Source organism: Rousettus aegyptiacus, unplaced genomic scaffold, assembly GCF_014176215.1.
Source record: "Rousettus aegyptiacus isolate mRouAeg1 unplaced genomic scaffold, mRouAeg1.p scaffold_m13_p_7, whole genome shotgun sequence".
NCBI classification, from domain to species: Eukaryota; Metazoa; Chordata; class Mammalia; order Chiroptera; family Pteropodidae; genus Rousettus; species Rousettus aegyptiacus.
In genome coordinates, this window is record NW_023416310.1 from 18,955,086 (window position 1) to 18,967,463 (window position 12,378).

At 39.9% G+C, this 12,378-nt stretch overlaps 1 protein-coding gene across 9 annotated transcripts in view; it reads left to right on the top strand.

Moving 5' to 3' along the window:
- Nucleotides 1-12,378, top strand: part of LTBP1 (latent transforming growth factor beta binding protein 1) — a 337,195-nt gene that overhangs the window by 239,565 nt on the left and 85,252 nt on the right. For all 9 annotated transcript variants that reach the window (XM_036224209.1, XM_036224208.1, XM_036224207.1 and 6 more), the window contains 3 exons: nt 40-165; nt 585-707; nt 3,899-4,018. In XM_036224209.1, coding sequence (XP_036080102.1) covers nt 40-165; nt 585-707; nt 3,899-4,018 — 369 coding nt within the window. The remainder of the gene's footprint in view (nt 1-39; nt 166-584; nt 708-3,898; nt 4,019-12,378) is intronic.

Consider the following 12,378-nt stretch of genomic DNA (forward strand, 5'->3'; position numbering starts at 1 on the left):
ACAGTACACTAATCCTTTTATCCGTACTTTTGTTAACAGACGTTGATGAATGCTCTCAGGTCCAACACCTCTGCTCCCAGGGACGCTGTGAAAATACTGAGGGAAGTTTCTTGTGTATTTGCCCAGCAGGATTTATGGCCAGTGAGGAGGGTACTAACTGCATAGGTAATGGCAGTATTTTTCCTGATGCATAAATTCCCTGATCCGAGTGTTTACCTCCCCTAAGACCCCATCAGTGCCATGCTTATTCAGACAACCCAGAATTTTTTTTCTTTTATTATAAATCTGTTATGACATAGTAATCTGCTAGGTATTGAAAGATGTAAAAATATAATTTTTTCCCCCTCCACTTTTGAATGAAAGAGTGTCAGGAGTGTACAAAGACCGCAAGCATTAAATGTGGTTTTTTTGGGATCCCACACAAAGTCAAAACCACTCAATTTGGAAATGTCAAACAAATGGAACAGACAATAATAGTGGCAATCAGTTACTTCATTCTCAAATTCAAAGTAACCTGGGAGGTGGGGGAGGTTTGTAATTATATTTTGGGAAGTAAAACCGGCATTGTTTCCTGCTTTGTGCAGATGTTGACGAGTGCCTGAGGCCAGATGTGTGCGGGGAAGGTCACTGCATCAACACCGTTGGGGCCTTCCAGTGCAAGTATTGCGACAGTGGGTACCGCATGACCCCGGGCGGACATTGCGAGGGTGAGTGCGCAGAGAGGATGGAGGGACTGTGCCCACTTCTGAGTGCTGAGTGGACATGACTGTGACATGCAGGGCTGGGTGGAGCAGCTGCCGCTGATGGGCCCCCAGCCTGGCGCTTCCCGTCCCCCCACCAATCTGCGTGTGAGAGCCACTCACTCAGGCTCTTTCCACCCTCAGATTCACAGCCTCTTCACGCTTCAGGGGCTCTGCGTGGAGGATTGTCCCATCTTCGCGCTCTTGTTCACTTCAGTGTCTGCCCGCCCTAGCACTTCAGGCGAAATCACTTTAGAACAATCGCAGCATTCAAAACGAACTCAGACTTAATTACAGCATCCAGCATTTGGATCATTCACCTGGGGGCGCAGTGCAGGTGTAACCACTGCTGATTTTTCGTTTTTGACCTTTTTGCCTTGTTACATTCCTTTGTTTTAACTTCTTCTGCATATGTTCTGGGACTTGCTTGCAGACTCTCGGCGGGAGCACTGTCTGACCAGCTCCAGGTCAGATTCCAACCGGGCTAGATAAAATTTCTTCGTTATCGACTCCAACAATGAGTTTGCTCTCATTCTAAAAATGTTTTGAAAAGTTTTTATAGCATGGCCAAAATGATGAACCATTTACTATGTTCGTGTTTGTCTTCAGATCATACACAGGTTCTTTTTGAAACCACTGGGGTACTTCATAATTATTTTCATGAAGAAATCAGCCTTACCCTGATACCAAAACTGGACCAAGGCATTACAATAGAAGAAAAGTACATTTGAACTTCTGCTTAAACCCTGCCATGGAAACATGAGGGCAAAGGAGCAGGGGTCTCTGAGCAAGTTTTCAGGAGCCTAGATATGGGGCCATGTTGGTTCTGTGGGGTTCCCTGTCCAGCTACCTAAAGATCAGCCTCTTCTCTGAAATGGCTGGACTTCGGGAGTGAGGGAACACTGGTTTGGGCAGGCTGCTCTCGACCGTCGCTTGGCTTCTGCATGCTGGTTTTCTTCACAGTTCTAATGACCCAGGCCTGGAGGGAGAGCTAATTAGACATGTTTTGGCAGCCTGCACCTGCCTCTCCTGCTGTCTTTGGCTCCTTTCATTCTAATCTGGAGAGAAGTGAGAGTGGTTTATGTTACTGGATCTCTGATCAGCTCGGATCAGAACGGAGCTGTGAACTCTCCCATGACGGCCAAGGGCCGTGGTACAGTGCAGGTGTGAAGTGTCCCCACTCTCCTCTTACAGGGACTTCTCCCTCTGCTCTAGAGAGGCAGCGTAGAAACAAGAGAGAACGGGAACTGTGGCATCAGCCCACAACCCCACAGTTACTTATCCCCTTTGAAACCTAGTTCTTCATCTGTAGAATGGGAACCAGGAAGTTAACTTTCAAGGTCGTAGTGAAAATAAATGTGTTGGCAGTATCTCCAATGATATCTGTCACCTTATTAGATCTCAAGAAGTGTTCATTTCTTTAAACCTGCCCCTTCTGTGATTCGTGTTGTTTTTTTGTATAGACCTTCTCAGTACCTCTATAGTTATGGGAGTATTTTTTATTTAAAAAGGAGAGAGAGTGTGGGTTTATCTGACAAGCATGTATATGCAAAGCAACACCCCCCAAAAGAGGTCAATTACTGATCCTTGAGTTCTACTTACAGTCTCAGGATGGGAAGATAAGATATTTAACTAATAACCATAGCATAGGGATGGAAAGGAGAAAGAAGTAGAAATTTGAAAATTATATAAGCAAATGGAAAACAGGATACTATTCAATAATATTCAATGCATGCAAATTATTTAACAGAAATATTACAGGGTTTCCCTGAGTAGATAATATATAATTCTGTTTCTCTGAAAAGGCTTGAGAAGAAGCAGCCAAATAATGTGGCTATTTTCTAATTTCGTCATGGACCAGAACCAAAGGTCCCTGGGCTTCTGGCTCACCGAAGGTTTTCTCAGCTGTCACTAAGAAAGTTGCTTTCAAACAACGCCAATCTCCAAGGAGTCTATTGTAGCTTACAGACATTATCTCATGCATCCTTACTTTATTCTGTTAAGATACTACCAGGCAGGTAGACCCCGATTTGCAGATGAAGGAACGAGCAAACGGAGCGCAGGGCAGCAGAGATGCAGGGGTGCTGCCTTGTGCTGTTCAGCATCGCACCTGATTGATCACACCAGCCTATCGCAGTGACCTTCTCTGACTTAGCAGTTGTTGTTCTATTTAAAAAAAAAAAAAATTCTATCCAGAGAATAATGTAATGCTGTTTGGAAAACGAAACTGGCAAGCATCATCCTTTTTGTAGAACAAGAAGTCCCAGAACATCTGACCTAAAAAAAAAAAAAAAAAAAACACTGTGTGTCATTGTCTATTGGCAAGAAATTTTCACTGATAGAAAAAAAATTACAATGCTGATCTGGGGTTCATTCTATTAATATCATCTTCAACTTTTTTACTTTAAGCATCTTTTCACACGTATCTAGTGATCTATAATGGGAGATGATTTTTGAGAATTTACAAGAATGAAGACATCAAATGTTCATGAATGTGTAATGTATCCGTCAAATATTTCTTGCACTTTTCAGCTTATGTCCCAAAAAGTCTTTATATTTGAAGGATGATTAGAGGTCCTACATGCGTTTTATGTTGGGACACTTAGACCTTAAATCCACTCACTTGAATTTGACATTCAAGTCCAGAAAAACACTTCTTTCAAATAGGGCTGGTACCCAAGTTGTTACCACTCATTTTCAACTGTTGAATCATCTCTTATATCCAACTTCCCCACCTCCATTTGTAGTTTTACCATTCTTAAAAATACCTAAAGCTATTTAAATAGTTATCTCTGCCATAAGGCTTCCTCCATCTGCTCCCCATTTCTTGTATTTATTTCTGGCAAGCTGTGCTATTACTTGAAAGGTTTGGCGTCCATAATGTGGCCCCGGCGAACTTGCCAGCTCCCAGAGTGGAGACGTGCGGCCCCGCCACTCAGAGAACTGGAGTCAGGTTCTTCCTTGGGACGCGTGTACCTGACCATGCGTGTTTGCTGTGTGTTTGCGTACAGACCCACCATGTCACTTAGCCAGTTATCGTTTTCCCCATCAGACAGAGCACGCATTTCCCCGCCTTTATCACAAAAGTAAGTTTTAGCTGATAAACTGATAAAATATCCGTGATAAAATGTCCGTGACCTAGCTTTTTGACTTTGCAGATGTTGATGAATGTTCGACTCCAAGCACTTGTCCAGACGAGCAGTGTGTGAATTCTCCTGGGTCTTACCAGTGTGTCCCCTGCACAGAAGGGTTCCGAGGCTGGAATGGGCAGTGTCTCGGTAAGAACTAGAGTGTCCTTGTTATTCTACTCTGGCTGGCCTGTTTTCCGACAGAGTAGTGTAAATGCCAAGGGAGCCCTCATTCAAAATTTTACACACACACACACGCATGCACACGCACACACACACGAATATATTATTCTGAGAAAACTTCTCAGAAAAGTTGTAAGTTACTTTTCACCAGACGGAAACCAAGGAATTGAGTTGGCATGAAGAGTGTGAGATTTTCCATGTGACAATTATGATTGAAACAAATTGTTATCCCCGCCATGATAAATAACCAAACCAAATAAAGTAACCAACTAGGTGAGGAGAAAGGTAGAAAGCAAAATACTTAAAATGTGAGAAAAGAAAGAAGAAGCTGCCATAGGCCAAATAGTATCAGGAAACACATACAGACTTACAGCGGAAGTAGCAAACACTGAAAGAGAAATCTTGATTGATTGCTCATGTCCCTTATTCATACATTCATTCATTTAAGTGTTTAACAAATGCTTAGTGTCTACATTAGGCACTGAGGAAGGTAAGTGATAAATTTGTTTTGGTTCTAATGACCTGTACTCTAGTTAGTTTTCTTCCTTGATGATTTTCCTTGGTGTTTCTGTCTGCCATATGATCTTTTCCTTAAAAAGTTGAACTTTTTTCCACTCCATGCCAGACTCCGCCAATGCGAGTTCAACTTTTCATTCATTCGTGTCTTCTATCCTTTTTTCCAAAATGCTGAAGAACTCACTATATATACCCGGGGTTGTACTGAGTGTTGGGATACATTGAGGGACCAAAAAAAAAAAAAAAAATGCCTTCCTCATAGAACTTAATGTCTAGTGAGAGAGAATGATACTCACACAGACATCTCATAAATCAGTGCAAACGTGCCTGAGGCAAGTGCTCGAAAGGAGGGTTCTCTGATGCTATGAGAGCGTATGACAGAATGAGTTGCCTCTGGGAAAATTCTTAGTTTTAACTGGGGAAGGGGACTGGCGGGAGAACATTTTGACAGCACAAACAGCATACATAGGGGCCTGGTAGAAGGAGGAATCCAGTTGTGTTTCAGCAGCCAGAAGACCTGCTGAAGGATAGAGATCTAGGAAGGATTTACTGTAAGATGAGGAGGTAGATATGCCAGACCCTCTTGGTCCTGTTAAGAATGTTGATGCATTCTTATGTCTCTGGGAAGACATTTAGGTGTTTTCTATGGGGTGGGATACCTAGGCTTGGCAAAAGTACTCCCGATTTCAAAGCTTTGGATTTACCACTGGACAGCATGAGTTAAGCCTCTGTACCTGGTACAGGGGACCTCATGTCCCGAACTTCTTGCCCATCTCCAAGACTTTCTGTCAATGGAATTGTGAGATGTTGATATTGGGGAGAAGAAAATATTTTTTTTTCATTAATTGTTGATAAGAATTGTTTATGTAGTTGATACTGGTCAGAAAGTGCATTTGGTTTTAATTTTCCATTTGGCATAAATTTGATAGTTGTCTATGAAGGTTCAATTCATGTTCTGATTTTCACAAACTGATGCATATTATATAATCCAAGAGCAGAGCCCGAACTTTACCTTAGATAACTAAAGTCACAATAGTGGGGTAAACATAGCCCTGATGCATTAACTTACTAATGGAATGTGACTGACCAGATTGGCAAGTGATTACTCTTCAATATAAATGTACTAATCTAGACTGAGTAATAATAATAAACTTTTTTTATACCTAGATATACGTAATCAATCTAATTGTAACTGATCTGCTCCACTTTAGTGACTGAAACACAGCACCTCATCTAAATGAAATGTCGCTTTGCCAACCAGATTAGTAGACTCATAAGCAGAAATATTAGGTCCCTGTGTGACTCAACCAAAGTCACACACTTAGCCACTTCACTTGTTCCAAGCAAGAGCTTTTCTTTTTGCATTCCTAGGTCATGCATTTCCTATTAAAAGTAGGCAGTGTACTTTTCCCTCCTTCTCTGGTAAAATTTTCGTCTCTGTAATCTGTAGATCACGCTTCTCCCCTGTGCTATGACCACAGTTCCATCCATTGCTCAGTTGGACCTGTACTCATCTAAACTTCTCATGAGGGCTTTTGCAGACTATACCAAAATGGGGTTGTCATCTTACTTTTTTATTTTTATTGTAGTAGAGGTTTCAAATATTGTAAAGTCTAGTGTGACAAAAAAGCAGATAGACATCGTAACATATCTTCTCCTCACATTTAGCCAATGAATGGATTGGATTTTTCTGCTAAACTCTTGACAGTGCTCATAAATAGCCATCCATTTCTTTTTGTTATTGTTTTTATTCATTTTAGTTCTCACCTTTGTACTTTGGGTACTCCAAAATACTTTCCAAAAGATAGTCTTTACTTATGCTTATCTTTGAGTCATGCTCATGACTAACACATCTTGAGATACATTTATTCTTTCATTTAACAATTAAGTGCCTACTATGAGCCAGGCATTTTTCTAAACCCTGGAGATTGAGAATGAACAAAATAAAATCCCTCCCCTCATTGTACTTATACTCTAGAGCTCACACTGCACTTACAAATAAACAAACAAGCAAGTAAAGTATACGAGATGTCAGATGTGATGAGGGCCATGAAGAAAAGCAGGCAGTACTGGAGATCATGTGGTCATCAGAGATAAATTATTTACAAGGTGTTCCTTGCTGACCATTTGTTTTGGTCTCTAAAGTTATTTGTGACTGATGACACTTTATATCCTGTTAGTCTAGATAATTTAGCATACATTGGTGGAACATTTTTGTCGAACTTTTAATGTATGAGAACATTAAAGACTTTTAAAAAATTTCCCAAATCTCACTGTTTGAAGAAAAGTCCTATACTTGGCATTCGTTAGTTGTCAGCTGTAGAGATAATTACTACCTCACAGGGCTGTTCTATTTTGTATGTCATAAAATCCTTCTTCTTCCACCACTTTTCTCTCGCCAACTGCATATTTTTAAAAAAAATAATCAAACTTGTACATATGTGTTTTACATAAGAGTACTTTCATTTAGCATTACACTTTTGTTTCCTTTTTTTTTTTTTGAACTTGTCAATTTTCATTCCTATTTGGCCTTTTTTTCTTTGAAATGGTTTAATTGAGGATTAAGAATTGCTATTTTGATCCTTGTAGTCTGCAGGGACTTGATGCCAGTTACACTTTCTGCTTCTTTTGCTAACAAAACAGTGAACTTGCTGAAACTGTTAATGGCCTCTTTGTCTTCATGCTGTGGAAGCTGGATATTACTGATTGATGCTTCTCCTTGATTTATGAATTAAAACAGAAATTGTTTGGGGCAGAAGCAGGTAAAATGTCAGCAGGTGTTGTCACTAGGAACATTCTTTCCTAGTGTTTTGTTCAGGGCGTACGATTCTTCATCCTCAATAGTTTATTGTCCACTTTCAAAATGTCTGTGCCTTAATACCTTCTGGCAACTCTTGTTGGCTGCTGTTAATGTAGCTTCTTCTTTCAAGTTGTGGATTTTGGTCCTCTCTTGAGAGCTACTTTCATCATTCAACACTGTATTCCTTGGACCTCACATTCAACCTGGAGTTGTTGCCCATTCGATCCTGCCTCTAATGACTATTTCATCACCCTGGGTTCTGTCTAGTTCCAACTGGCTGCTTCAACCTGGACTTTTCTTGAGAGAAGCCAGCCTGTCAGGTACTCGGTTTACAGGTTTCTCTTGACTCATGGAGAGCTAGTCTGACTCCAAACCAACTAGAACCCTTTCCCAAAGGAAATTCTCTAATATTTAGTTGTTTAAAGGTACTTGCAGTAACGCTGATATAAAGATTGTATTTCCCTGAGTTTAAACAGATTTGGGGCCATGTGACCTCTCTGAAGCTTAGTTTTAATATCTGTAAAATGGGGACTGAAATATTTTCTTTATAGGGTTTATTGTCAAAATTAAAAAAGTAATACAAGTCACCTAGAGAGGTGTCTGGCATAAGGAAGGATGCAGTAAATGTTATAACTCTTTTTTCCCCGATGTCGTTAGCCTTCATTTTACCACCTTCTCCTGAAATACAAGAAAAGCAGTAATAACTGATATCTGTTAAAGTAAATGACGGGTTCAGTTTCTCTATATAACTATTTTCTCTTTGGCTTTCTTTAAGTTCATCTCATACGGATTTTAACTCACCCTGTGTCAAAGCTTTCTCATGGATCTGAGTAATCTTAAATCTTACAGTTTCCTTTCAACTTCTGAGCATTTCTGTTTACTTGAAATACACTTCTTGGGAACTCTAATGCTTCTCTTTGGGGCCAGTGATCATTCCTAACAAATGTTTCGGCTTCTCCAGAGCTGCCATTTCCTTTCTTTGACTTCATTTTCTTTGCTCACCTTCACGAGACACAATAGCTACCTGGTGGATGTATGCAGCTAGCTCTTTTTGAGGGGACTTTATTGTCTTGCTTTATAGTTGAGTCTGTGACAGACCATGTTACCCGGGAATAAAAATTTCTGAGATTTGTATCAGAGTAATCTTTTGCCAGCTTGTAATTAAGTTGGTGATGACTTTGTGGCTCTCATTAACATTTTCTAAATATAATAGGTCTTAGGCATTTGAAGAACTTAGTATCATTTAATCCACTTGACAACTGGTTAGCCACAGTCTTAATCAAAACTAGGCTCTGGGAACTTGCATATAAGCACAAAGAGTTCGTTTTTCTAGAAGTTCCTTTTATACTATGGTGTGTTTTCAAATTTTAAAATTCATCGTTAACCTTTATGGAGTATATGAATAGACTTATCTAAAATGGCAGACATTTATCCTACATTTATATTTTTATGTAGGATGGTACCTGAGCTCATATTATAATATGTGCATACATCAAACTTATCTTTAAATTATCATATGCTGAAGGAGTCTTCTTATCAGTCAATAAGTTGTTGTAGAGCACCCAACTGTATTTCTGCTAGATGCCAGAGAAGATTCAAAGTTGTTAAAAAGAAAAACAGAGCAGAGTAGAATGTAGTTATAAGGGGGAATTGGGGAGATGTCCTTTAAGGTAACTTGAAACTAGTTGGTAAATAAGTCCTGGGGAGCTCATGCACAGCATAGTGATTATAGACAACAATGTCGAATTATAAACTTCAGATTTGCTGAGAGACTAGATCTTTATTACTCTCACTACAGAAAGAGAAATGGTAATTATGTGACATGTTAGAGATGTTACCTAATGCTACTGTGTTAATCATTTTGCAATATACAAGTGTATCAAAGCAACGCTTAAACTATACAATATTACATGTTAGTTATATCTCAATAAAATGGACAAACAAAAAACTACTTTTGTGAAGGTAGGAAACATGCCTGTGTGGGAATACTAGTTATTACAATAACAAATACTTCTTTTTATATAGTTTACAAAGGGCTTTGGCTTTATTGTTTCATTTGATCCTCATGGCACTCATCCTTGTAGTACATATAGAGAAGATGATTCTCATGTAGGTTAATGGGCTTACTCAAGTTCATAGGTAATAAATAGCAGAGCAAGGACACGAGCCTAGGTCTTCCTTCTCCAAAGCTACTATGTCTTTTTTCTCTACAGTATCTCATCTCTCTCTCTCATGTACACTCAAGAAAATTAGAGAACAAAACAATGCAATTAATGTAATATGAAAAATAAAAGTCATAGAATGGAGAGATCTGTGTGGGCTGGTATCATCCCTTGCAAGAAGCAATAATAATGGCTCGTGGATTCTAGAGTTTTGTTGAAAGACAAATGTTTTTTTTGGAAAGGTATGAAAAGAAGCCAGTGATTTGGTGGAATTAGTGGATTGGTTTTCTGAGGTCATCCTTGGCTCTTTATCTGGGATGTACATAGTGCTGGCTGGTCTCCAGTTCCAAAAAGCAGTGAAGAGTCTTTGAGGAACATATAACATATTTTATAGGCATCTCTGTTACTGCATATTTTAACTTGGAATTGACGGGGGGGCCTGAGACCCTGAGGATTTACTGTACCTCAAGTGCAGTTGAGGTTGTTCGGCACGCTGGCCTAACCAGCATCTGTCTCTCTCTTTGCCATGCTTGCTTTTCTGTCAAATATGTTTTTCCATCATCTTTAGTATAAAAGACATATGTGTGAAGAATCATTGAAGTAGTGGTGTGTTTGGGACAAAGAGTAATCCTGTATTTTTTATGAAGCTGTAGTGATAGAATAAGATGTTTTCTTCTCATATCAGATGAAGTCTGTGTTGGTCACTAAGGAATTAAATGAGGCTGAATGAACTCTGAAAAATAACTGGTCCAGAGTGCTGACAGATTCGTCTCCTTGAAAGTACAGGAAGTAGTGCAGGCAAACTGTTGCTCTGGGACCAATCCTGGACCACCTCAAGGAGCTGATAAGTGAGACGGAAGTGGAGTGGCGGCACAGCCTTGGGCCGACTTGTGTGTAGGCAACTCTTGAATACACTCTGTACCTTAGAGGTCCAGCCCAGCAAGGAGGGGCTCCGGGCAGCCTGCTGTGTCCCCAGAACATTAGGAAGGGAAATTTCAAGAGGGCTCCTGACCTGGATGAATTATATCCCAAGGCAATGAGAGAACTTGCAGGTGGGATTGCTGGTCAGGTGGGCGTCATCTTTGTGAAATTGTGGAGAATGGAATGTTGCCAGGGAGCTGGAGAGAGGTCAATGTCCTCATATGCCCGCAAAGAGGAAAGAAAGGTGGGGTTTGGGAACTGATGACTGCTGAACTTCATATTGTTCTTGACAAAGAACTATAGACTACATGATTCAAATGAGGTGAAACACTTTTAAAAGGAAGCAGTGATCGTTACGGATCAGCCAGAGTTCATTAAGGACAAATCATGCCAGACCATCCGGATTGCATCTTCTGATGGAGTATATTAGAGGAAATTCTGTGAGCTTGGCATTTCTTTTTAACAAGGCATTTGTTAGAGTCTGTGCAGGGTATTATAGATGAGCAGGATCACTTTGGATTGGGTGGTAATGTAGTGAGGTGGATACATAAGCTTCGTAACTGTCATATCCACAAAGTGCTCATAAACCTCTGGTAACTTCCTTACTATGGGAAGTTTTAATTAATTAATTAATTGGAAAATGTCAAATTATGTCCTAAAAGCCCAAAGGTGAAATTTTTTTTTGAGTTTGGAAGCCATTTTTTCTGTAGACAGTGTTTTTCATCATCAGTTTTTCCTTTTGAATTTATTATATGTATGCGTTGTAAGAATTTGGATAGCATGACTCTTCTATAAGACTATAATCCTAATGTAGGATGAGTTTTGAGCTGCAATATAGAAAGCCAAAGACGTAGCCACCTCCCTCTGCTGCAGGGGTAGGGGCTGTGAGTGATGGATGGTGCGGTGGGTAGGGTGGAAGTAAGGACTGCTGGGGCCAGACCTGCTGCCAGTACCACTCCGGGGCCCACCAGTTTGTGTCTTTGACTAATCGAAGAACACTGGGAACCAATGAAGGTTTTTAGAGTAACACCACCATTGATCGGATTTGTATTTTAGAAAGGTTACTCCAGCTGCGGGTTGGAAAAGGGATTAGAAAAGGGCAAGACTTGAACTAGAAAAATAAAAGGCCATGGCAGCAACCCGCGTGAGAGAGAAAAGTAGTATAGGAATGAAAGAAAGTGGGTTCATTCAAGAGATATTTGGGAAGTAGACTTGATGTGCTTAGTAATAAATGTGGGGAAAGAGTGGAAAATCTAGAAAGGATGAAGCGCAAGGTTCTGACTTGATATTTGAGTGGGTAGTGGTACCGTGTACTGACATTGGGAGACGGCATGAAGAGAAGGCAGTGGGAAAGATCACTTTTGGCCGTGCAGACCCAGAGGTGCCTGACCAACTAGGTGCACAGATCTGCAGTTTAGGCCACGAGTCTGGGCTGAAGATCCAACACCGAGTTTATTTTACTTCTTCTACATCTACCAAGTGAGGCCCCAGTCTAGACATATTTCTTCTATATAAAGATTCTTTTTTTTTTAAATTGAGGTATAATGGACATACATTTTATTAGTTTCATGTGTAGGACATAATGATTCAGTATTTGTATACATTGCAAAATGCTCACCAAAATAAGTTAACATCCATCACTATACAGTTACAAAATTTTTTTCCTTGTGACGAGGACTTTTAAGATCTACTTTAGTGGCTTTCAAAAATACGGTATAATATTATTAACTATAATCACCATGCTGTATATTACATCCCCATGACTTACTTATTTTAGAGCTGGAAGTTTGTACTTTTGACCCCATATAGAGATTTTTTAGTGATATTTTGCTATATAGTTATTTCCTTAAGTGCACAAGCTTCATTAAGGCCAAGTACCCATTTCAATTCAAACTATTTGATCTACATGTAAATGATTGATTTGATAG